The sequence below is a fragment of the Auxenochlorella protothecoides genome, assembly GCF_000733215.1.
Source record: "Auxenochlorella protothecoides strain 0710 unplaced genomic scaffold scaffold37, whole genome shotgun sequence".
Classification (NCBI taxonomy): domain Eukaryota; kingdom Viridiplantae; phylum Chlorophyta; class Trebouxiophyceae; order Chlorellales; family Chlorellaceae; genus Auxenochlorella; species Auxenochlorella protothecoides.
This window is the reverse complement of record NW_011934458.1, coordinates 83,418-107,473: the sequence shown is the minus strand read 5'-3', so window position 1 is coordinate 107,473 and position 24,056 is coordinate 83,418. Positions and strand designations below refer to the sequence as shown.

The following is a 24,056-nucleotide window of genomic DNA, read 5'->3' as shown; positions in this document are numbered from 1 at the left end:
ACGAAGTTATTACGCCGACCTCCGCGCCGACCTGGAGGGCCTCAAGTTCCGCGAGCTGGTGGCGGGCGAGGGTGGCGACGCCGCCGCCGCCGCGCTCGTCGCCTGCCTGGTCGGCGAGCGCCTGGACGGCGGCGGCGGGGAGGAGCTGACGGCCGCGCTGCGCGCCGGCTGCCCGGCCTTCTTCCGCGAGGACGATCGGGTGTATTACCGCGCGCTGGGCGCGCTGGCGCGCGCCGAGGCCGCCGAGACGGTCGCGGACCGGGAGGCCGCGCTGGGTGCCGCGGTGGAGAGCCTCGCAGCCGTGCCGGCGGCCGTGGACCTGACCGCCCTGGCGCCGCGCCTGGCCCGGCTCAGGGCCTTCCGTGCGCTGGTGGGCCTGGCCGCCGGCCGCGCGCGCCTCCTCACGGGGGGGGACGGCGTGGCGCTGGGGAACGGCGCGGCGGGCGGCATGCAGCCATCTGCCGCGGACGCTGCCTACGAGCCGGTGGTGGAGATCGCCAGGGTCCTGCTCGCCCCAGACCCGGAGCGAGGTGTGTGCTTTGGGGACGTGGAGGGGGAGTCATTGGGGGCTGGACGGGGGGCCAGGCGATGCTGCTCGTATGTCTGTCATGGCAGTCCTGTTCCTGGGCCTTCAGCAACATACACAGCACGTGGGAACGGCAGCTCACACCCCTCCCACTCGTACCGCCGTCCCCGAACCGCAGCCAAGGGGACGCGCTGGGAGGGTTTGGTGGCATCCATCGCGCCGCGTGAGGCGCCGGAGCTGCGGCGTGCGCTGCTGGATGCGGCCGTGGCCACTCGCGACCCGGGCCTGCTGGACGCCCTCTACTCCTGCCTGGTGGACGCGGGGTGAGTCTGGGAGGGCCTCGCGTGCATGCCTGATGGGTTGTATGTTGGGGTTCAAAGGTGCCTCTGAGGGGGGATTGGGAGGTCAAGTGGGGTCCTGTGATAGGAAGAGCAGGCCACCGCAGCCAGAGCTTCCACTGGGAGGCAATGTGGCAGCGATGATGAGGCTGGTCAGAATTGCAAACGGAATGCATTGCATAGTAGCACATGCTTTAGTAAGCGAAAGGCAATGGCCCGACCTGACTACACTGCACATCCACAAAACCCAAACACAGGGCTGTCGGGGAGCTGATCGCCGCCGATGCGCCGGGGCTGGAGACGCACCTCATCCGCGGTGGCGGCCTGGCGGGCGTCGCCCACGCCTCCCAGATCCGGGGCCTGGAGCCGGGGCAGGTCGCGCGCGTGGTGGCACTGGCGCGCTTCTACACCGCGCGCAGGGAGTACGCCAAGGCCGCCCAAGCCTACGAGGTGCTGGCCGACGTGCCAGTGACTGGCCCACGCCAGGAGCTGACGCTGGAGCAGAGGGCCGAGTACCTGGCCCTCGCCACCCTCCAGGTGCGAGCTTGGGTGTCTCTGTCGCTGAGGTTTGGGGAGGTGGTGAGTGAGGCGGGTTGTGCACATGGGTGTATCTCGGCTGGGCGCGCTGACCGCCAGGGCTTGAACCGAAAAGGTCTGCCTGGTCCTGACACGATTGCCAGCCCCATCTGGGAACCTCTCCCCACAACTCCGCCTGCACTCCGTCTCCCAGGCGCGAAGCTGTGGGGAGGCTGTGCTCCTGGACCAGCTCACGGCCAAGGCCAGGGTGCTGGCGGCGCAGAGGCGCATCCTGGAGATGCTGACAAGGGACGGTGAGCAATTGAGCGAGTGTCTGGTGGCTTCTTGCTGGATGGATGAGAAGGTGAAGCTCCTGTGAGGGGCATCCTTGCCAGCACGATCGCACTCACATCTTGAACCTGATGTCACATCCACACTCCAGCAGAGGAGGGAGGGGCGGACGCCGAAACGCTGGCTGCACTGGAGGCGGGGCCGCGACCCCTGGCAGAGCTGTACAACGACATCGCCGTACCTCGCCAGGTACTGCGAGGCTTGTGGTGCTGCAGGAAGCGTGAGGTACCGTGGGCCTTCAATGTTCTCAGCCCGGCAGGCTGTGTGAGTATCTCTCCTCGGTCCAACCTTTGAGGGACTCCAATTGGGCCCCCCACCCACCTTGCTCTGCAGCTGTGGTCGAGCTGCCTGGAGATGATTGGCATCTCCGCCTATGGCGATGCCGCCTACGTCTCACAGCTCTGGGACCTCTCGCTCAAGTCTGCCTGGGAGGTACGGGAACAGCGCGAGGGAGTGTTCTTGTTGGTGCAGTGATCGTTCCTCGCCCGACTTCTGCCGTATCCTTTCATGCGCATACCCCCTGTACAAACTCGCAACCAAGCGCAGAGGGGCTGGGCGATGGCAGCGCCGGACAGCGAGGCGGACGATCCTGCCCACGCAGCCGCCGAGGCATTGGAAGAGGTCGCTCGCGAGGTGGAGTTTGTCGCGCAGTCCGTCGGAGCCCCCGATGAGAACAGGTGAGGTGGATGTCTTTGCATGATCTCACGTCGTTGCGGAGCCTAACCGGAGGCTGCTTACTTGAAGGGCTGCAATTTTAAGATGTGGAGAATTTTCAACGCCAAGGCTAGCCATCCAACCCCCTCCCTCGGCTCTCCTTCCTCATCAATGCAGCCTGCCGCTGCCGCATGTGACCCTTCGCCTCGAGCAAGTGGCTGCCGGCCTCTGGCCCGTCGAGACGGGGCTGCCGCTCCCCGCCGGCCGCGTCGGCCGCGCGGTGTCGGTCGCCGCCGGCTCGGATCGCGAGGGCGCCCTCCGTGCCTACGAGACCCTGCTCAGCACGGCAGGGGTCGACGCCGGGGACGAGTCTGCCGCACCCTCGCTGCGCGCGCGCCTCGTGGAGTCGGCGCTGCTCCTCCTGCAGGCCGCCGCCGAGCAGTTGCCGGGCACCGCGCCGCGCGAGCGCGCGGCATTGGCTGGGAGCTGCGACGCGCTGCTGGGATATGCACGGCGGCTTCAGGACAGCGCAGCTGCCGCCCGCCTCGTCCCGGAGCTGGAGGCGGCTGCCGCTGCCCTGCACTCCCGCACCTCTGGCAGGGGGCTGGCGTTGCTGGGAGGGTTCTGATGAGGAGGGGGCGCTGGACGCTAGTGAATTCGGGGTCGTGCATGCCCAATGCGCCTCGTGCCTCTTGTATGCCTCTCGCTGTCGAGCGTGATCCAGGAAGAAGGCTAGCAACAGGAATTCTTGCAAAGGGGTCTGAGCAGTAGCAGACAGGTTGACACTCACTGTCAGAGAGGCAGAGAGGGGGTAAGCAACCATGCAACCAGGGATGCCTATGATGCCAAAGGCTCATGCTGGCTGTTTGCCGCCTCTGGCTGCTGCGTCACATGCCCCGCACCCCCCATTGTCATATCCAGCGTGCTTCCTCCGGCGCTAAGCATGAGCGTGGGTTTCGAGCAGGCCCCCGCTGCCAGGGTCAGCAGGCCCGCGCCATCGCTCCCTGCAGCGGTCCGCGCGCAGCGCAGCAGGGAGGCCTCCAGGGAGCAGGTGGATAGGAGGCTCAGCAGGGTGGCCCTGAAGCCTCCTGCCATGGGTCCGGGGCGGCGCGCCGCACATTGGGCATCGGATCCCACCCTGCCCGCCGCGGCGATGATGCGTTCCGCGATGCTGCGCGGGGACACGCGGCCGGCCGCCCCTGCCACCACCTGCTGCGCAAATCCGAGCAGGAGGGCGTGCAGCACCGCCCACTGCTGGTCGGTGAGGCCGGGTGGGGAAGGAGGCTGGTCGAGGGGGGAAGGAAACTGGGCTGGAGCTGGCAGCGGTGGCCTTGATTCAAGGACCTGCACCCCTTGGAGTGCTCCCTCCCTGTCCAAGGCCTGGAGCAGGCAGAACTCCAGCAGTCGAAACCACAGGGACTGAGGCTTGGTGTCGGGAGCTGAGGAGGCGCCGTCGCCCAACCCATCATGCTCTGCTTCTTGTGAGACCCTGGCGAATTGAGAGGGGGCAAGGAAGGGATTCAACTCATGCAGGGCGGAACATCTCTGCAGAACTCTGCTAAACAAATTCCTGGTGTGCACCAAGCTTGGCCATGACTTCACACAGACCCTCACCTTGTGCACAGTGTCAGGGCAGCTTCCAGGGCCCGCTGTGACGCCTGGAGCTCTGGCATGGATGACCCGGGAAGAGGGGCATGAGGACTGCTGGCATCAGGCCATGCGCCCCTGGAGGCCGTCCCGGCGCTGAAGCTGCCGCGGCGCAGATCGATGTCCTCGCCCAGGCTATGCTGACTCATCATGAACTCCGCAAGGTCGGCGTCGCTGGACCGGGCAATGCGTCGAGCCAGGGCCAAGGTGGATGCGGCCAGTGCCTGCAGGATGGTGTGGCTTGGGAGCTTAGTGTGGCAGGAACAGGGAAGGAAGGGGAAGTCAAGAGATTGGTAGCTATGAGACTCAGCTTCATGGCCCCATTAGGATCTGGGAGAAGTACATTGCTCAGACGCTTGGTGATGTCCATGTGAACGCATGTCAGACTACTTTACCAGCCCCCGTACCTGCACGTAAACCTCCAGGGCTGCGCTGGAGTCCCCGCTGCGTTCCAAGAGATACCCGGCGGCCGTTTGGCAGCCCTCGTGACGCATGCAGGCCTGCTGACAGGCCGTCACGCTGTACCCGTCGTGCGATTGGAGGAAAGCAAGGACTGCAAAGTGGGACAGGGTGTCATGGGTTGTAGCAATAAAGGGTGCAAGGGGGGGGCGCAGGCCTCCTGAAGGCAACCGCTGCCCAGATTCTGACTCCCCTCACCCTTCTGTGGCTCGTGCTGGCAAAGGAGGTCCACATAGCGATCAACGACGCCTCGCTCACGCAGCAGAGCCGACAGGACCTGGTACCCCTGGGGCTGGAGCTGCGTCAAAGGGGGGCCAACAAGCGAGATCAGGACAGAGCTCGCAAGCGTGTGTTGGTTGGGCATTGCAGATACCTGTTGTTAGAGTGCAATCGAGAAAATCTTGCCTCCACCTTGAAGCCAGACAATTCAACAGCGAGTGCTGAGTGTCAGACACCGAATCACTGGCTGCCTCTCCAATCCTCCGATCCAAGACCGTCCCCACGGACACCCCCAAGACACAAGAATCATCCCTGCGCCCCTCAACGCACCTTGAGACGCCCTCCCCCGTCCCCCAGCCCAACCAGCGCCCCCAGGTAGCCGTAGTGCAGCTGGGCCTGAGAAGCGAGGCCCTCCAAGATCTGCCTCTGCCGGTCCGGCGCGATCCACCGCAGGAAGAAGGCGGCCGCTGAGTCGGCGTCCTGAGCTACAAAGGCCGCGGCGCGAGAGACGGCATGCTCCAGGAACGCAGAGCGAGTCCCCGCATCGATCTGTGTGCTCCCATCCAGCACCGACTCTGCGTAGGCAGCGGCGGGGGCCCTGGGCGCGAGGCTGCCCTCAGATGTCTCCGCGCCCCAGCTCTCAATGCTGAGGCAGGAGGCCAGCGCCGCAGCGTAGTCGCCGCCGGCATGGTGTAGGCTGGCCTCGGCGCGTGGGAAAGAGTGCCGCCTGGCGAGTGACAGCGCCTCCCCCCTCTCCCGGGGGGTCATTGCCGCGGCGTTCACGGCCGTGACGGCCGTGAACGCCGCCTCGCCGTGGGGCAGGGCGGCGAGGCGCTGCAGTACCCGCAGTACCACGCCGCCACACGCCCTGGCCCGGCCGGCGGCCAGGTGGGCGCCGATGAAGTCCAGGCTGGCGCGTGCCTGCGGCACCTGCGCTCATCCGGGGTGTGTGTGGGGGGGGAGGGGGAAGTTGAAGGGAACTGTTGGGTGCCTGGGTGACTGAAAGTTGGTGCATGCTGAGATGCACCATGCTCAACTTGCACCGAGCACCTGCTGATCCTGGGCACCTCCAGCATCACAAACTTGCCCTCAATCCCCACTGAAAACAATCAACTCACATCTGCCGGCCAGGTGGCTAGGACCTCTGCGGCGAGGACGTCGACCGCGTGCTGAGTCACCGTGCTGTCCAGGGTATCCTGGTCCATCCTCGGGCAGCTCTGCCCGGCAAGGTCGACCACGTCGCCCAGCATGGCCTCCCACCCCTCCAGTCCAGAGGAAAGCACGGCCAATGTTGATAACGGGTCTAGGTCCATCAGGAAGGTCAGGGCGGGGTGTCGCGATTGCTGCACAGAGGGGTTTGATAGAGGGGTTGGGGAGGTTATCAGAGCATATGCAAGGGTTGGTGGGTGGTCTGTGCCATACGTGTTGGGTCCCTCCCGCTCTGAGATCAACGCTATCGTCGTGGATGCCCTGCCCATCACCGCATCACCGCACATGCCACCCCAGTAACCCCCAAGACTGACCTGGACGGCTGGCGGTGCGGAATTCTGCCCCCCCGACTCACGCTGCCCCCCGCTCCAGGCCCTCCAGCAGTCTGCGATGGCCGGCCATGGCGTCAGCAGCAGGAAGGCCAGGGCCTGGCTCTTGGCCACGGGTGCGACGCCGGGGTCAAGCGAGCCGGCGCGGTGGGGAGGGTAGCCCAGGCCCAGCAGGCACGCCTCCAGCAGGAGCCAGAGTCGCGCGGCCAGCTGCATCTCCCGGGCAGTGTACGGGCGTAGTCCATCTGCCTGGCAGCCAGCACCTCGGGGACCATGGCTGGCGGCACCAGCCTCAGCGTCGCCCTTTCCTTCCTGCGCAGCCCCCGCGCTCACCGCCTCCACCAGCAGCAGGCAGAGGGGCGTGGTCCAGTCGCGCAGGACCCCGCCAAAGATGGCAATGAGGGCGGCATGCAGGTCGTGGCGCATGCAGAGTGGCACCACCTGTGGTCGAGACAGGGACGGAGAGAACTTGTTGGATGGGGAGCGATGCAGTGCCAAGAGGCCCAGGCGGAGCCAGGCAGTGTACAAAGCCAGCGTCCCCAACCCTCCCCAAGCATCCCAGGACACTAGTTTCATCAGGACACTGCCCTGCAGCCGGCACCTGGCTGAGGTCCAGGGTGGTCGGGTCCAGGCGCAGCACGCACGCCTCCACGACCTCGGGGCGGCCGGCGGCCGCGTAGCTTCCCACCAGCTCCTGCATCACCTCGGGTCCCAGGCTGGTCAGCCGACCCGCCGACACGTGCGGCACCAGGGCCTCCAGGAAAGCATGGCGTGGGGTCGCAAGCGAGGCCTCGCCCAACTCGCCTCGTCCGGCCGCCCCCTGGTCCTGTGCACCTGGCGCCGACAGAAAAGCGTTCGCCACTGCGCCTGAGAGGAGGTCGGGGCGCCCGAGCAGGAGGCAGGTGCGCACCGCCACGTCAGCCAGCACGACAGGGCTCAGGAACGCATGACTGGATGCAGTGCAGCCGTGGTGGTCGCCACTGCCTCCGGTCCCTCGAGCTCCCTGCGGGCCCGCCAGCTGGTCGGCCAGCAGCGCCAACAGCGCGCGCTCGGCGGCACCATGCACGGCGGCACGCCCGCTCGGCGGCCGATCGGCGGGCCAGGCGCTCTCGAGACCGGGTCGGCCGCCGCGAGGCACCATCAGCACACGAGCCTCTGCCTTCAGGCAGGCGCAGAGCACCGCGCCGTGCCGCCCCGCCGCCGCCAGCGCCGCGCAGCGCTGGTCCCAGGTGCAGCGCTGCAGGACGCTGACATGGCGGCTTCCCAGCAGGACGACCTGGTCCCCGGCAAAGGCCACCGCATTTCCGGCCGGAGGCGGGGGTCCCGGCGCAGACGCGCCGCCGCTACCGCCGTTTGCTTCGTCAGGGGGCGGGCCGCCGGCCAGCCAGTCCGGCAGCCGCATCGAGTCCACGCCAGTCATGTGTGGGGTCTGCAGTGCGCCGTGACCAGGGCCGTGCGTATCTCCACCCCGCCAGGGGTCTGCAAACATCCACACCGCGGTGGAGGTGCCTGCCGGGCCCCAGGGCGCCAGCGCCGTCAGGCTCCCGCTCTGCAGTAGCTGAAGGGCTGAAGGGGCCGAGGGCAGGCGCAGGACGCCCAGAGCCTCGGGCTCGGCGAGTAGCGGGGCCTCGGCGCGATGGTCACGCCGCGGCGGCGGGGTCGCTGGGTTGGACGCGCTGGTGCCTCCTGGGCCCGGGGACGCTGCGTGGCTGGCATCCCCCCTTCGACTGCCGCCATCCTCGGCGACGGGCGGCGGCAGGCTGTCCATGATGGAGGTCCGGTACAGAGCCACCCTGCCTCCGCTCCAGGCGATGGCGATGTGCACGGTCCTTCTCCCGCCAGGCTCTGACCAGTCCTCTGAAATACCCCAGGTCGCAATGGGAGGCCCAGGAGGCCCAGACCACTCGTCTTGACCCTCAAGGCCGGGGTCTCGGAAGGCGTGGTGTACGCGCAGGCGGCCCTCGGGCGTCAGCTGGCAGACGAGCACGGCGTGGGGCGTGCCTGCCAGAACCCAGTGCCCGATCTCCATGGGGGGGGGGGGGAGTGGTGGCTTCAAGGCGGAGACGCTCAGTGCCAGAGGAATGATGGGCTCTGGGGAACTATGGAAAGTGGTGTCGGGCAGATCCTGTGCATAGCCTGCATGCCTCCCTAGAACTTCTTCACACAGTCCCTGTCAAAGGCCGCCGCACGTGCAATGCTCACCGGCGTGAAGTGGGACAGCGAGGGGGCGACGCCCGGGGTCTCCGACCCCCGGCCCCCCAGCGACCGGTGGGAGGCCAACACGTCGATGGCGAGCACGCTGTGCGCATCACGCGGCGGCCTGTCCCCCGGCTTTGATCCCGGGGGCGTTGCGGCGCTGGCCAGGTCCAGCACGTGGGAGGGCACTGAGGCCGACCCGGTCAGCTGGCCTGCGAAGTGGAAGGTGGGGGATAGCAGGCTGGTCATACTTGACCAGGAACTTTGCTCGAACGGCCCAGGCTGCCGGCTGGAGGCTGCCGAGGATGCCACATTGCACATGGTCTAGCTCGTGCACAATCACAGTGGGCTGCAAAGAGGCTATGTGCTTGACACCCAGGACCGAATGGGCCCTTTCACCCACCGCACCCCAACCCCTCTTGCTCACGTGCAAAGCTGGTGAGGGCCTGGCTGGTGGCAGACAAGTGGCGATTCACGTCGTGGGCTAGCAGCCGCCCATGCGCATCGGCAGTCAGCGCCCAGGTAACCCCGCCACCGTCGGCCAGCGCGGCGCAGACGACGCGCGCGCCGTGGACTCCGGCCACCGCCCTGGCGAGGAGCCAGGCGGGCGGCCCCGCCAGCGCGCGCGCGCGCAGCTCCCATAGCCGCACGCCACCACCCGCGTGGCCCGTGACCAGCAGGGGCCCGCCGGCGTGGGAGCCCAGCGCCAGGCAGGCCACTGCATCGCCGCGTGGGATAGAAGGGTCAGCCACCAGGCGCAGCCCTGACGGGTCTGCCGTGGCGGCTGTGGGCCGTGGGCCGGAAGTCGCAGCGCCGGAGACGGCTGGACTCGGCGGGCCGGGGACGAAGACGGCAGCGGTGCCGATGGAGGTGCCCACCGCCACCATGCCCAGGTAGCGGGCGATGCAGGTGGGCTGCCCGGTCTGTCCTCCCCGGAAGAGCTGCAGTGATGGTGGTGGGGGTGACTTGTTTCGCGGGCAGCAGTCTCGTGGCGGACACGGCACACACTCAGCTATGAAACACGTTCAGAGGCTGTCCCCAGCAGGGCCGCCCAGCTCCAGCGCCCATCACGCCCGGTCCGTGCCCCAGCCAGACCCAGACCCACAGCGCACCGGGTCAAAGGGGACCGACTGGAAAGCACGAATTGCGGCGTGCGAACCCGTCACCGTCCCCCTCCCGTCCTGCCACCCCTCCTCCGGCCAGCTCCCATCTAGGGGCGCCAGCTGCTCAAGCAGCATGGCACACTCCACCAGCGGGTCGCTGGCCGTGCTTTCCTCGGAGTGATCGCCAATGGAAGGCGCCGCCCCGTCCAGCGCCTGCCGTCCCAGAGAGGCAGGCACCTGCATCCTGGCCAACTCTGCCTCCGCTGCAGCGGCGAGGATGCAGGCCTGTGCTTCGGAGCTCAGGTCTGCTGGGTCTGCAGGGTGCGGAATGCCAATGTCCATGCCCTCTCCAGGGCTTCTGCGCGGATCTGTTGACACATCAACTGTCGTTTTTGGTAGAGCTCCGTTCTCGCCCGGCGGGAGAGGGGCGATAATTGTTGAGTGGGACCCCAGCAGTGCTTCCCCATTGTCCGACTCTGTTGGCATGTCCATCCGAGAGCTCAGTCTGGCTGGCCGGTCTAACTCTCGGAGCTCATTCAAAGCGACGCTCCGCTCTGCTGCAATGTCCGTTGGAGCCTCAACAGGGAGTAACTCCTCCTCTTCTTGATACGATGTCCCTTGCGGTAGGTTAACCAGGCCATCGCCATCCAAGGGTGCCGCCTTCTCCACAAACACCAGTCCGGGTTTCGCCGGTGCAAACCCCGTGCCCAATGCGTCCTCCTCCTCACTGTCAGTGATGGAGCTCAAGCCCCCGCTGGAGGCAGGGCTGAGGCCATCTGCGGATTGGATGTCAGCTGAGCTGGCGGGGGAGGCTGGGGTAACAGGTGACGTCGCCGCAGCTGCCTCTGTCTGAATGCTGATCGTCTCCTCCTGTGCGCTCGCTGTGTCTGGTCCGGCGTCCGAGGGCAAGCCTCCATCTACGGCTGTGGCCTCCTGGCAAGCGATGTCATCCTGACGAGGCTCAGATGTCTCCGGAACATCATGCACAGGCTCCTCCCCATGACTAGCTGCTGAAGAGCTCGGGGGCGATTCTGGGCCTTGCTCCTCAGTGTGCAGGCCTGCGACAGCCCATCTCTCCTCTAAATCTGCTCCCTCAGGCTCTTGGCTTGACTCAACGGGGATGAATTCAATGCCCTTGTCAACAGGAGCCTCAGCCCCTCCCCCTTGCGGCTCGGTGGATGAGCAGGCTTCAGCCTGTGAGATTGGGCAGCGCGGTCTCTTATAGCTCTTTGGCGCAACAAGTGATGTGCATCTGTAAACACTCTCTCTAGATGGAGACACGTCGCTATACCTCTGATTCTTCATCGCTCGCCAAGAGGTCCTCCAGGAGCCGATCAAGGTCTGCGGCCATTCCCAGCCCTCAAGAAGTGATCTTGGCACCGGGGTCGTTCCAGGACTGCTCCATTCCCCTGTTAGGGAATACTACGTATATACATCCCGTTCCACAGGTGTTTAGGTCGATACTCTTACAAAATGGGTGCAGAATCTGTTGCACTGGGGCCATGCAGCTCTTTCGTTGATCTTCGTGGGCGCCCGGAACCACCACGATCGCTCTTGTACGCTCTTTCCTCCCCACCTGCTTCCACACTGCCGGTGCGAGGTTCTGCTAAATCACCGGCTCTGGCGATCCAGTGCCCTGTGAGAACTGTTGCGAGCGGAGGATTTTCGAGCAGTTGACACATCTATATCGTCCGCGCACTCAAGCTTTGCTTGTGGAGCAAGTCGGGGTCCCTGCGCGGAAAGTGATCGCACCTGGCTCCCGGGCCCTTTCCTCGGGACCCCGCCATGACGGCCGGCGTGCTGACCGCCCGACCCATGGATCTCGACACGAAGGAGCCGGGGTTGGAGACCGGGCGGGATACCGGTGACGCACTGGAGGTGGCCGACGAGGACCTTTACCCCCGCCTCAAGGCCTTGCAGCGGCAGCTGGAGTTCCTGGGCATCCAGGTGAGGGGTATGTGCTTGGCGGAAGGGGTGAAGTGGGGGACGGAAGGGGCCGTTCCGCCCTCTGCCTGCCTACCCCTCCCCACCCCCACCCCACCCCCCACCCCACCCCACTCCCACCCCACCCCCCCACCCCACACCCCCTCTTCCCACAGGAGGAGTACATCAAGGAGGAGCAGCGCAGCCTCAAGAACGAGCTGCTGCGCGCGCAGGAGGAGGTGAAGCGCATCCAGGCCGTCCCCCTGGTCATCGGCCAGTTCCTGGAGATGGTGGACCCAGTGACGGGCATTGTGGGCAGCACCACCGGCTCCAACTATTACGTGCGCATCCTGTCCACGCTGAACCGCGAGCTGCTCAAGCCCAGCGCCTCGGTGGCCATGCACCGCCACTCCAACGCGCTGGTGGACGTGCTGCCGCCCGAGGCGGACAGCACCATCTCGGTGATGAGCGCGGCGGAGCGCCCCGACGTCACCTATGCCGACATCGGGGGCATGGACGTGCAGAAGCAGGAGATCCGGGAGGCGGTGGAGCTGCCCCTGACCCAGGGCGGGCTGTACGAGCAGATCGGCATCGACCCGCCCCGCGGCGTCCTGCTCTACGGCCCCCCCGGCACGGGCAAGACCATGCTGGCCAAGGCGGTGGCGCACCACACCACCGCCGCCTTCATCCGCGTCGTCGGCTCCGAGTTTGTGCAAAAGTACCTGGGAGAGGGGCCGCGCATGGTTCGCGACGTCTTCCGCCTGGCCAAGGAGAATGCGCCCTCCATCATCTTCGTGGACGAGGTGGACGCCATCGCCACCGCGCGCTTCGACGCGCAGACGGGCGCGGACCGCGAGGTCCAGCGCATCCTCATGGAGCTCCTCACCCAGATGGACGGCTTCGAGCAGGCCACACACGTCAAGGTGCATGGAGGAAGGGGGGGGGAAGGTGGTGGGGCATGGGGATTCTCGGGGGCCTTGATGTGCGGGACATGCTCACCGAGGTGCAGGCCGAGAGTGGGCTCCCCTAGGCAGCCGGAGGCGGGGGACCGGGCAGGATACTTCCCTCCAGGCCCCAGAGCAACAAGGCCCACATCGTCGCAGGTGATCATGGCGACGAACCGGGCAGACACGCTGGACCCGGCCCTGCTGCGGCCCGGGCGCCTGGACCGCAAGATTGAGTTCCCACTGCCAGACCGGCGCCAGAAGCGCCTGGTTTTCCAGTCCTGCACCTCCAAGATGAATCTCAGCCCAGAGGTGGACCTGGAGGACTACGTGGCACGCCCCGACAAGATCAACAACGCCGAGATCTCCTCCATCTGCCAGGTGCGTGCACCTGCGTGTTTGGGCGGTCCCCCGGCGACGCATGCCAGGGCGTGGATGCGTGGGTTTCAGGCTGGCACGGGGTGTTGAATCCCGGGGTGTACGGCGGCATCATCTGCTGCAAGGAGCACTCCATCGTGGGATCGCTGGCGATCTGGGTTGGCAATGCTCCCCTCCCATTCGCCGAGTCAGCCAACGAATCTGCCCCTACACCGAGCCTACCCACCGCCCTCCTGGTGCAGGAGGCGGGGATGCTGGCGGTGCGGAAAAATCGCTACGTCATCCTCCCCAAGGACTTTGAGAAGGCGTACAAGGTGGTGGTCAGGAAGTCATCCGACTCCTTTGAGTTTTACAAGTAGACGGGGCACGCGGCGGTGGTCACAAGCCTGTCTTGTGCACCACTCTGCTGCTGATGCCTGAATGCGCTTCGAATAATACGGCCTGCTGCTGTACGAATGCGAACCCATGCGCCAGACACTTGGTAGGCCAAGATTCTCCAGGGCAGTCACATGCGAGGAGGTTGCCTTGAAAGCTGCGGGGGCATGGTCAGGCGCTGCACACAGAAACTCCTGAACCATGCTGGCGCGGGGTTGGGTGGCGACCCCGGACACGACACTGACGCCCCGAATCTTTTGGATTTGCACAATACGGAAGCTGTACGGAGACATGAGGCCGTCCGCTCGCCTTCATGGGGCCTGGATGTCTGTCGTCGGAATTACTTGATGGTTGTATAATTGTACCATGTAAACGAGAGCCTTAAACCCGTTGCAGATGGCCCTTGTAGGGGTTGCATGGGCTCATCGACGGGCGACACGTCGAGCGGGTCCCCGTTAACTTTGGAGGGACATGTAGGCGGCAAGGGACGGGCTTCATGGACACAACATGAACCTGCCATGGAGGATTTAACTTGAAAATGTCGTTGGGAGATACGAAACATGGACATCGTGAAAAGGACGTAAACTCTAATATATACGCAAAGCGGGTTCCAAGAAAATCACGCAGCAGGTTTCTGGCTTGCTGCAGTGGTAGATTCTTCACCTCATGGAACTGGACGAGCAATATCGACAGCGACTGGTGGAGCACCTGTTCAGGTCGCTGGAGCTCGTCAACCGGTCGAGGAGCAATGCGAGCGGCGAACGAAGCACTTCATCACAGTCCCTGCTCGACAGGGAGGAGGAGCCGCTCGAGCCGGATGGCAAAATCGTATGTGCCCACCCCACCAGGTGACCCGACGTACCACAGGGGCCAGGGCGAGCAGGCCACGCTGTTATTTTCCCTCTATAATAGACTCTAAAAACCCACTTTTCCCTTTGTTCGCATAGTCCGACGGATGTCGTGAGCCTAGGCCGCGACTGCACCTGGCTTCACCCATATCCCCGGGCCTGCGATCTCCCCCTTCCCTACCCCGGAGTCCCTCCCCTCGCCCCCCGCTCCTATCCCAACGCCATCGACAGCGTCTGGGCGCAGAATGAAGCCAAGAGAGCGGCTGGATTCAGGGCCCACCCTCCGTGCAACAGCCTCGACCTCAACAAGGTAAGTTGGGTGGGAGCTGCGGGGAATGGGTAAACACGGGATCGAAATCTCAACGTGGGACTCGCCGATACTCATTCATACTTTTAATAATGTACTGGGAGTAGAGTGGGTTTGCTCGAGTGATTTGCTTTGCTTGACTATTATGCACCCTTTGGGCGTGGTCATGAGGACCTAGCCAGTGGCAGCGGCGGGCATGCTACAGCTGTCCTTAGCGAGATGCCAGGGCAACGGTCTTTGGTACCCCAGCCACATCCCACTGCCGTGCGACGATAGTACCACAGCAAAACCTCCTACCTTTTTTCCCTCTCGATGATCCTGCAGGCGGTGTACAGCCCGCATGCAGGCCTCTCCCCCCTTGGCGTGCTCAGCCCCTGCAGCAGCGGTATCTCCGACATGACAGCCGCCTACACCTGGCCTGAGCCGGAGCCGGCGGAGGTGCTGACAGGGACGGAGGGTGCCTACCAGCCCTACTGCAACCAGATCATCAACGACGAGCTCAACTTCACCGCCCAGCGGCTGCTGTCCCGGCTCAAGGAGCTCACCAGCCTGGAACAGGGCATGGCCCCCGGCTTTAGCCCCCCCCGCCGCTTCTTCTGCTCCCTCAAGGAGGTGTCCAAGGTGGTTCCCAATGCGGCGTTGCTCATCGTGGCCCCCGACGTCCGCCCCTCCGCCACCGCCGCCATCAAGCCGGTCAAGATCCTGACTGCGCTGCTGAGCGCCGCCGCGCGTCACGGCGTCCCCGTCGTGTTTGCGCTCTCCCGCCGCGGCATCGGCCAGGTGTTTGGCCGGGAGAAGTCCATGAGCATCGTCGCGGTGAGTGCGCAGGGCTTGGATACTGGGAAGGGGTTGGACAGAGGGTAGGAGGGTCGGTTGTGGAAGTATGGTCGGCTAAGGCGTGCTTGCATGGGGTATAACTGGGGCAAGGATTTGCCAGCTGCCCAGCTGGCCCTGAGGGAGTCCACATCACGCCCATGCATCTGACATGTACACATACCTCCGCACAGGTGATGGACGTGTCGCAGTGCGAGGCAGAGTGCAGGCGGCTGATTGGCCAGTCCGCCGAGGTGAGGGGTGGAGACTGGCATGGGGCGCTGCAGGCAAGGGCGGAATACTAGGTGGTGGAACGGCCACGAGGACAAGAACACGACCATGGCATTGCCCACATCCACCGCTGACACCATTCCGACCCACCCGCCCACTCCCTCCCAGGGCCGAGCGCTGTTCCGAGACACCCTGGGCAGGCAAGTGCCCCGGAGCTTCGTGCTCCCAGGGGCTCCCTCCTTTTCCATGCAGCCTGGGCCCTTCTTCTACTGATATTTCAGGCTCCCCTCCTGCACTGCTGCACTCCCAATACCATCATCTACCAAGCCTTCCTTTTCCATGGCACTCTAACTCTCTTTCTCGCAGACGCACACACACACATACCACACACGACGTTGCATGCACCCACCTGCACCCACAGCTCCTCGGCCGATTTCTGTTCAAGGACTGCGGGACACCTGCTCCGCAAACACCCGACCCACCTGACCGTGTACGGCCTGCCTCCACACGACGTACCCTCCCCTGACGTCGGCTGGCTTCACATTGGAGACCCAGTCCACAGTTGCTCTGCTCATGCACACCGCCCCCGGTGTCTGCAGTTGCCTTCTTTCCAAATTTCGGAGTGCTAGGATCCATCCCCAGACACCTTGTCAACAGGCGCCACAGCAAGATCTCGCTTGCTCATTTGCGGCACATAGCTTCGTGCTGCCCACGGCCATTGTGAACCGGCACATTCGCCCCTGTTTCTTTCCACGCCCTGTTGCTTGCACTCCTGCCCCATCCCCCACCGTCTGTGATTGCGATTGAGCAGATGTCACCCCCCAGCCAGGACAGATGTAAAGACTGGGATGGGCCCGATGGAGGAACCGCAGACCCTTGCACCCCCTCAACCTGACCCATGCTGCAGCTCTTGACATGCTATGGGCACCATGGCTGGGTCAGGGAACGCTTGTTGGGGTCTCTGCATGTACAGCGCCTGAGACTCAGGCAGATGCACTGGCAGGTGTGGAGTGCTGCTGCTTCTTGGGTACAGCTGTGGCAGGTGGTACGGGTGGGTAGTAGGGTTGGAACAGGAATGCGGCGGCCAGAAAGCATACATGCTGGCCAGATACAGGGGAGCTTGGGGTGGTACAGCACGTGAAAGTATTGCGCAGACAAGGCGAGAAAAACAGGTGGAGGCTCGTGGCGAGTCCTGCAGCCAACAGTCGATCGCTTGACTGGGCTGCGGTGATGATTCGTCTCATTCCCCCACGCGGCGCCGCACCAGCCTCACCGCCTCCGGGCCAGCGCCAGGCGGAGCAGCCTGACCCCGAGGGCCAGCGCCCCCAGGCACCTGCCCGGCAGCGACAGCCCCGCGCCTAGCATGCGCGCGTAGCCCTGCGCCCCGCCCCACAGCCCGCTCATCAGGCAGAGGCAGGCGGCCTGCTGCAGCGCGCTCCCCCGCGAGACCACCGCGAGGGCGCCCCGCAGCGCGCCCAGCGCCGCAAAGCCCAGCGCGCCCCCCGCCTGTGCGGCACGCGCTGCCGCCAGCGCGCGCGCCGCCCGGCCCGCGGCGGCGTCCGCCAGCCAGGCCAGCGTGTAGACCGTCGCCAGCTGCGTGTGGAAGGTGCCCGGCCGCGCCACGCCGCCCTCAGCCAACGCGGCAACCGCCAGGCGGGGGCCCAGCGCGCCCAGCGCGGCCAGCGGCCGGCCGCGCGCCGCCAGCGCCTCGACCGGTGCGGCGCGCATGGCGCGCTGGGCGCCGTCCAGGGCGGCGCCCAGCGCCACCGCGTTGACGGCAGTTGACCAGAGCGCGAGCAGGGGAGGTCCGGGGCGGGGGCGGGTCAGCTCCCGCGCCAGGCCCTGGAAGGGCAGCCGCAGGGGCGGGAGCTGAGGGAGGAAAGCGGAGCGGGTCGCATGGTACGGAGCCTGGATATGGGAGGGTGTGAAGGAAGGGGACATGAGGCGCTTAACAATGAGGGCTGGGAAGCATGAAGAGCATGATGCATACACCACCATGTGGATGATATTATCCTGAATGGAGCCGAAAGGAGCATCTGAAACACTGCTCGTGCACGCGCAACATGCCTGGCACAGGTCACAGGAGTAGGCCTGGTGGGGGGGCTTCACCAGCAGGGCCTGATTGAGCCACTCGCTCAGGCATCGCTCATGGACGTGGGCCACACTCCCCCGACATTGGCATGGGGTCAGCAGGCGACCACCTGGCGTGATCGAGAGGGAGCTGGGTGAGTGATGCACAGGACCATGAGAAGCAAGGGCAGGGCAAGCTCTGGGTCACCCCTTGGGGGAGCATGACGATACCAATCACATCAAACAATCCAGTCAGGACCATCAGCACTCTTGTGCATCAATCTCGCAGCAAGCTCCGCCGGCATGCCGTGCATGGGTTGCCCTCGCGACAATCCGCCACAGCTTCCGTCTCACCAGGCTCCAGATCACTTCCCCCCCAGCAGATGCGACACTGGGGATCCTCTACCTCCGCGAGACCCGCCACAGGCTCCTGTACTGTCGTCAGCACCGGTAATTGAGATCTGGCGGAGGCCAGGGGGAGCGCCTTGCTCCCCCGGCCTCCATTCCGCGCCTGCCTGTCGAGTGGCAGGGAGAGGCATGCACTCCCGGACTGCATGCTGACCCGAATATCACCGACCACACATCTTGAGTTCACTCGAAAGAATCCGTTTGGGTCATGCCGAACCCGTACTTTTGCTGGTGGTTGCGCTCTCAAGGTTCCGGCGCGGGGAAGGATGGTGGGCCGGAGGAGCCAACCCACTCCGGGAGGCCCAGGGGTGGAGGCTTGCAGGACATCAAAAGTTCCTTTCTGCTGTACGTACCATGCGCTTCTTCTTCCAGTATATGAATTTCAGAGGGGAAGAACAATCAGCGGCATGTAGGAGAAGGCTTGGCGTGGGGCGAGGGCAGGACAGGAGGAGCCCGGGACCCCGGCATCAGCGCCCAATCCCAACATGGGCACGGGGAAAGGTAGCATAGCAGAACAGAGATTGACAGCATGCATGTCCAGTGCAAAGGGGGAGGGAAAGGTTCGCATCAGGGCCGGGCATGCACACTGGAAGTGCCTTTGAGGGTGGGCATCTGGTATGATGAGTCGACCCAGCCTGCAGGCGTGAGTCTTGCCTGCACCTCCTGGCGACAGAACTGATCCAGATCAAAGCTGCTGGTGCAGAGCTCCTCGAGAGCCCGCACAAGTCTTGCCGCTCTATCTGCTCCTCCAATTCTCTGGGACACCTCCCTGGACCCCGCAGGGCGCCGCTGCTGGCTCAGTATACCAGCTGCTCTGGGGACTCGATCACGGCCTTGAGGGTCACCAGGAACTCTGCGCGGCGTTGTTGTGGGAGGATTTTGGTGAGGATGAGGTGAGCAGGGCCGGGGATGGTGACGAGCGACCAAGAACGTCAGGAGTGATACCCACTCTCAGCCCCATGGTGCGCAGGGCATGCAAATCTCCCACCCCGCCCTCCTCTCCAAGAAAACAAACACCACCCTTGAGCATACCCGCTGCCTGGGCTCCGTAGACGATGCGGTGGTCTGCGGTGAGGTTGACGGTCATCTGCTTCTCCACGCCAATGCGGCCGTCGGTGCCGGCAGTGACCACCGGGCGGCTACCCCCCACCGCCAGGATGGCGGCGGTGCCTGGGGGCAGCACCGCATCGAAGGCCTCCACGCCATACATGCCCAGGTTGGAGATGGTGAAGGTGCCGCTGGAGTACTCATTGGGGCTCAGCTGCTTGGCGCGCGCGCGCTTGACCAGATCGGCCCAGGAGCGGGAGAGGGTGTAGATGTCGGCCGCGTCAGCGTCCGCCAGCACGGGCGTGATGAGGCCGCCGTCGGGCATGGCCACGGCGTTGGCGATGTTGATGTGTTCCGCGTAGGTCACGCCGCTGCCGTCGGCGGTGGCCGAGGCGTAGAGCAGGGGGTGCGACTCCAGCGCGACCGCCACCGCCTTGGACAGCAGCGCGGTCATGCTCACGCCCTTGCCCTTCAGCTTGCGGTACAGGGCATCAAACGCGCCTGTGCCGATGGTCATGGACACCCGGAACTCGGGGACCGCCAGGCTGGCCAGCATGTTCTTGCTCACCGCCTGCTGCAGGCCGCTGAGGGGTACCGTCGTGCCCTTCAGCTCCGAGACCTTGGTGGCCGGGGCGGCGGCCGCAGGGGATGCGGACGACGCCGCCTTGCCCTGCGCGGGCGCGGCGGTGGGCGCGGCCGCTGCAGCAGCAGGAGCGGCCGCGGGGGCAGCCGCGGGCGCGGCGGGTGCCGCAGCGCCGGCCTTGGCGGCCTCGACGTCAGCGGCGGTCACGCGGCCGTTGGGGCCGGACCCGAAGATGGTGGCCAGGTCCACGCCCAGTTCCTTGGCCAGCTTCTTGGCATACGGCGTGGCGATCACCCTGCGCTTGATGTGCGGGGGAGGGGGTGAGAGATGGAGAGAACAGGCACTCGACGCGGTGACGAGTGGTCATGGGTGGTGTCCAATGGGTTTGGGTCCGGCAGCAGCTGGAATCTCCAACAGGTGCACCGGGCACAGGGAAGCAGTCAAGCAATTGCCCTCTTTCTTGATTCACCACCCATGCCACTCACCTGCCATCGGCGCGTGGGGCGCGGGGGGGAGGCGGCGGTGCGGCGGTGGTTACGGGGGAGGGAGCGGTGGGCGCAGCCGGGGCGGCTGCGGCGGGGGCCGGGGCGGTGGCGGGAGGAGCTGCGGCGGCAGGGGCCGGGGCGGCGGCGGGGGCGGCGGCTGCGGCGGGGGCGGTGCCGGAGCCCTTGGCCTTGGCGGCCTCCAGGTCAGCCTCTGTCTCGGCAATGTAGGCGATGGGGGAGCCCACGCCAGCCACGCCGCCCTCGGGCACGGTGATGGAGCCCAGGATGCCCTCCGCAAACGCCTCGACGTCCATGTCGGCCTTGTCTGCGCGGTGTAGAGGTGGGGTGTAGTACAGCGTGTGAGGCTTGGGGAAGCAGGTTTGCATGAGACAACCGAGCATCTTCCGGCATCGTGTGTGCACGTAGGAAACCCAAGGCTCACAAGGCGGATATGGGCCTCTGGCTAGCAGCAAACCAGTGCATGATCTCGGTTCCAGAGCCCGCAGCCACTTACCAACCCACCAGGGGCTGATCAGAGGAGGTAAAGCCCATGAACCAACACAAGCCATTCAAAAGTGCTCTTCCGGCCGCGATCCCCATGAGCATGAAAAGCCACCCACCTGACTCGACGACCACGATCGACTCCCCCTTTGCCACCTTGTCGCCGGGGCTCTTCAGCCAGCTCACGATCTTGCCCTCCGTCATGGTGGAGGATAGGGCAGGCATGAACACATCCTTGACCGCGGCGACGGTGTGCAGGGCCACACGGCCTGAGCGACCGCGGGCCACGGCGCCGGGACGGGCTGGTGGCACACCGGCCAGTGCCGGGCCACACCGTGTCGTACTCAGGATGCTTGCCTGCATGATTCGCTAGCTACGGGGTTCGGATGGGAATGCGCGAGAATTGGGGCGTCGGGGTCGGGGGTACCCAGTTTCTGGACATGCAAGCTGGCACAACCTCGCTGATGAGGGAGGGGGTTGATCTTGCGCGCGGGAAACCACATCGGGGGGTCCGCCCGCCCTGACAGGCCTCTGCCAGAGGCAGGTTGGGTCCTCAAAGGAATGGCACTCCAGCGGGCAAAGGAAGTAAGGGAGTGCCCCCATGAATAGAGAGACAAGGTGACAGTGGTTGAATCACTCAGCCGGCAAGGAGTCAGGGTCAAGGGGTCAGGTGGGGTTCGTGGCATCAACCAGGCGACAGAGAGGCATGAACGATGTCCTGCGACGCCGCTGGCCGCTCACGCCCGGATGCAGCAGCTTGTCAGCGCACGCCAATCCAGCTGCTCCCAGGCCATGTGGGCGAGCCGAGGCATCGCAAGGTAAGGTTTCATGACGCTGCCGAGCCCGCGCAGGGTGCTCATCCTCGTTCCTCAGCGGCCGCAATCCATCGGGAGGGCTGCCATGTCATCGCCTGGCTGCACCGGCAGCGTCGGCAGCGCTGCCCGCCGCCTGAGCGGCCTGCCCGGCGCCTCCCGCCGCTGCTGAGTCCAGAGTGCCGGCCGCCGTGTTGGCGGGCACAACTCCTCCTGCCGGATCTATGTGGGCTGTATTGGCCGCTGCTGCCACGCCAGCTGCATCGGCTGCCGCTGCTGCACCGGCTGCCTGGGCCGCCGCTGCGGCCCCAGCCGTCCCAGTCGCCGCACCTGTGCCGGCCGTCCTAGCCGCCGCCGGGTCTGCCGAGGCAGCTGCTGCACCTGCTGTCACCCCACCTCCAGCGGCATCCACGCCGGCGACTCCTGCGCCCTGCACTGCGACAGGAGCGGATGGCTGGCTGCCGGCAGCGAGGCCTGCCTGTGGCAGCCCTTCAGCCGTCGTGGCCGCGTCTGTGTCACCCGCTGCGACCGCCGTGCCGCCTACTCCGACCGCCGTGCCGCCGGTTGCTCCAGGCGTCGTCTCCGTTGCCAAGGCTGATCCGACGCCCGCCGCTCCTGGCGTCGCCTCTGCTGCTGCTGCCACGCCGCCACCGGTCGCAGGTCCGGCATCCGCCACGGTGCCCCCTGCTGCCGCCCCTCCATCCACGGCGTCCTGCGCCACGGCAGCCGTGCCTGCAGACGCGTCGCCCGTCGCTGCCGCGCCTGCAGACGCGTCGCCCGTCGCTGCCGTGCCTGCAGACGCGTCGCCCGTCGCTGCCGTGCCTGCAGACGCGTCGCCCGTCGCTGCCGTGCCGGCTGACGCGTCGCCCGTCGCTGCCGCGCCGGTGCCCTGCGGGCCCACCTCCCGCAGCACCGTCGCAGCGGATCCCGCACCGCTCGGCGCACCGCTGCCGCCCGCCACCCCGCCGCCGCCGCCCACCCCGGCGCCGCCCACCGCCCCCGCGACGGCCACGCCGGGCAGCACCCGCGTCTCCTCCGCCGCGCGGCTGAGCCCGGCGGCCATGGCCCGGCGCGCCACGCCCGCGCGCTCGCACATGCGCCCGATCACGATGTCGGCGAGGACGGAGCCCGAGTCGGTGACGGCCCCGGCGCCAGCCGGGGCGGGGGGGTAGTAGAACTTGAGGCGCTCACGGCGCACGGCCGCCTGCAGCGCCGCCACGCGCCCCGGCGCCAGGCCGCGCAGGAAGGCCAAGGCGGCGGCCAGATTGGGCACGTGCTCCACCAGGCCCGCCACCGACGGGTCCAGGGTCCACACGCTGCCCACCTGCATGTTTGTGTGGGGGGAGACGAGGTGAGGGCCTGAACAGGTGGAGGGTGGGTGGAGCGTGAGCTTGCTGTGAGTGACACACCGACACAGGGGCTGCGGCAGAGGGACGCGCAGCAGTGTCGCGGTTCCAGCGAGCCATGGAATTGCCGGCCCCTCCCCCCCCCCCGCCCCTGCGCATTCCCCGGGCGCTCCAGCCGTCCACCCTCTGGAAAACTCCCCTTTCCGCGGCAGGCAGCACCACCACCATGCCTCACCATGGCGTTCTGGGACCAGCGCGGGGAGGTGGCATCCACCCAGGGGCTGCTGTCGTCGATGTGGATGAAGAGCGCCATGCCCGCATAGTCCACCTCCGCCGCCAGCGGCATGGTGTGGAAGGGCGGGCCGACGAACACCTGCCCGGGATGTGGTGTGGTAGCAGGGTGTTGGAGGGTGGGTTCTGTTGCAGCGCATGGAGAGGCGGGCACCATGAAACCCTGCACGTGTCTCCAGGCTGGTGAGCGTCCAGCCTGGGGATCCCTGTCACCCCAAGGGCATGGCAAGCATGGCACACAACCTCCCCGCCAGGCGGACGGTCTCCCAGGCCCACGCTCCGACCCTGGTCCTGACCCCCCCTCCCGCGTCCGGGCGCTGCCTGCCCATGCACGACCACCCTCCCACTCCATCATCACCCTTTCCCCTGCCCGATGCGCAAGGCCGCGACGGTCCCAAGCCCTGCCCACCGGCATGCTTTGGCACCACTGGTCGCCGACCGCCAGCCGATGACGTGCATCCCTCCGCCCATCCTCTTCCCCTGCCGACCAAAACAACACCCATCCCCTCGACCCACCGGGATGCAGCCGGAGAGGACGGCCTCCGACAGGCGCCGGCTGGACTGGGCGTTGGAGGCGATGATGGGGCAGAAGACGGCGCGGCGCATGGCCGCCAGGACGTCCGCGTGCGGGAGGTGCCCCTCGCAGATGTCGCAGGCGCAGCGCGCGTGCACGTCGGCCGGGGCCGGCGCCCCCCCCGGCCCCGGCGAGCCCAGGGCCTGCACCAGCTCCCAGCGCAGCATCTTGCCCGCGCCGAAGAGGCCGCGCACCTCCGGCGCGGGGTTGCCGCACCCGCCCTGGAAGAAGAGGTGCAGGTCACGGCGCGCGTCCGGTGCAGCCCCCAGGTCCAGGTCGGTGCTGGCGACGTAGGGCAGGATGAGCGCATTGCGTGCCGGCGCGCCGCGCGTCCACACGCACAGGTTGGCGGCCTCGGGGACGAGGTGCAGGACGCTGGCCAGCTCCTCGCACACGTCGTCGTCGGGAAAGAAGCGCTGGAGGGCGGGGGTGGGGGAGGCCAGCGCGAAGGCCGCGCCCTTGGTCACACGGAACCTGCCAGGGAGGTGTGTTGGGGGGGGGGTGGGGGAGGGGGGTGGGGGAAGGGGGGAGGGCGTCGAGGGGGAGTGGGAAGGGGGTCGACGAGGGCTTTGA

At 66.3% G+C, this 24,056-nt stretch overlaps 6 protein-coding genes across 6 annotated transcripts in view; 3 read left to right on the top strand and 3 right to left on the bottom strand.

Moving 5' to 3' along the window:
• The window catches only part of F751_3509 (Nuclear pore complex protein Nup155), a gene marked incomplete at both ends in the record, with an annotated part of 5,166 nt that extends 2,153 nt beyond the window's left edge, over positions 1 to 3,013 (top strand). The window contains 8 exons of the mRNA XM_011403422.1: positions 7 to 530; positions 705 to 849; positions 1,122 to 1,401; positions 1,595 to 1,694; positions 1,826 to 1,920; positions 2,065 to 2,163; positions 2,278 to 2,408; positions 2,563 to 3,013. Of these exons, the coding sequence (XP_011401724.1) occupies positions 7 to 530; positions 705 to 849; positions 1,122 to 1,401; positions 1,595 to 1,694; positions 1,826 to 1,920; positions 2,065 to 2,163; positions 2,278 to 2,408; positions 2,563 to 3,013 (1,825 nt within the window). The remainder of the gene's footprint in view (positions 1 to 6; positions 531 to 704; positions 850 to 1,121; positions 1,402 to 1,594; positions 1,695 to 1,825; positions 1,921 to 2,064; positions 2,164 to 2,277; positions 2,409 to 2,562) is intronic.
• Positions 3,014 to 3,222: 209 nt separating this feature from the next.
• On the bottom strand, positions 3,223 to 9,790 carry F751_3508 (Vacuolar protein sorting-associated protein 8-like protein; the record flags this gene model as incomplete). The annotated part of the gene is made up of 13 exons (XM_011403421.1): positions 3,223 to 3,636; positions 3,736 to 3,874; positions 4,000 to 4,256; positions 4,440 to 4,585; positions 4,690 to 4,789; positions 5,041 to 5,640; positions 5,829 to 6,053; positions 6,234 to 6,689; positions 6,850 to 8,271; positions 8,451 to 8,656; positions 8,872 to 9,018; positions 9,103 to 9,385; positions 9,557 to 9,790. The coding sequence occupies 13 exons, from the start codon at positions 9,788 to 9,790 to the stop codon at positions 3,223 to 3,225; spliced, it is 4,629 nt and encodes a 1,542-aa protein (XP_011401723.1).
• A 1,542-nt stretch (positions 9,791 to 11,332) lies between these two features.
• Positions 11,333 to 13,151, top strand: F751_3507 (26S protease regulatory subunit 6B-like protein; the record flags this gene model as incomplete). The annotated part of the gene is made up of 4 exons (XM_011403420.1): positions 11,333 to 11,494; positions 11,647 to 12,393; positions 12,574 to 12,795; positions 13,035 to 13,151. The coding sequence occupies 4 exons, from the start codon at positions 11,333 to 11,335 to the stop codon at positions 13,149 to 13,151; spliced, it is 1,248 nt and encodes a 415-aa protein (XP_011401722.1).
• Positions 13,152 to 14,634: 1,483 nt separating this feature from the next.
• F751_3506 (hypothetical protein) lies at positions 14,635 to 15,639 on the top strand (the record flags this gene model as incomplete). The annotated part of the gene is made up of 3 exons (XM_011403419.1): positions 14,635 to 15,138; positions 15,330 to 15,389; positions 15,535 to 15,639. The coding sequence occupies 3 exons, from the start codon at positions 14,635 to 14,637 to the stop codon at positions 15,637 to 15,639; spliced, it is 669 nt and encodes a 222-aa protein (XP_011401721.1).
• Positions 15,640 to 16,635: 996 nt separating this feature from the next.
• Positions 16,636 to 17,364, bottom strand: F751_3505 (hypothetical protein; the record flags this gene model as incomplete). Its single annotated transcript, XM_011403418.1, has 1 exon — positions 16,636 to 17,364. The coding sequence occupies one exon, from the start codon at positions 17,362 to 17,364 to the stop codon at positions 16,636 to 16,638; it is 729 nt and encodes a 242-aa protein (XP_011401720.1).
• Positions 17,365 to 18,641: 1,277 nt separating this feature from the next.
• F751_3504 (Dihydrolipoyllysine-residue acetyltransferase component of pyruvate dehydrogenase complex) overlaps positions 18,642 to 24,056 on the bottom strand; it is a gene marked incomplete at both ends in the record, with an annotated part of 7,034 nt that continues 1,619 nt past the window's right edge. Inside the window, 8 exons of the mRNA XM_011403417.1 lie at positions 18,642 to 18,697; positions 18,877 to 19,774; positions 20,205 to 20,284; positions 20,580 to 20,729; positions 22,464 to 22,596; positions 22,854 to 22,991; positions 23,426 to 23,548; positions 23,678 to 23,957. Coding sequence (XP_011401719.1) covers positions 18,642 to 18,697; positions 18,877 to 19,774; positions 20,205 to 20,284; positions 20,580 to 20,729; positions 22,464 to 22,596; positions 22,854 to 22,991; positions 23,426 to 23,548; positions 23,678 to 23,957 — 1,858 coding nt within the window. The remainder of the gene's footprint in view (positions 18,698 to 18,876; positions 19,775 to 20,204; positions 20,285 to 20,579; positions 20,730 to 22,463; positions 22,597 to 22,853; positions 22,992 to 23,425; positions 23,549 to 23,677; positions 23,958 to 24,056) is intronic.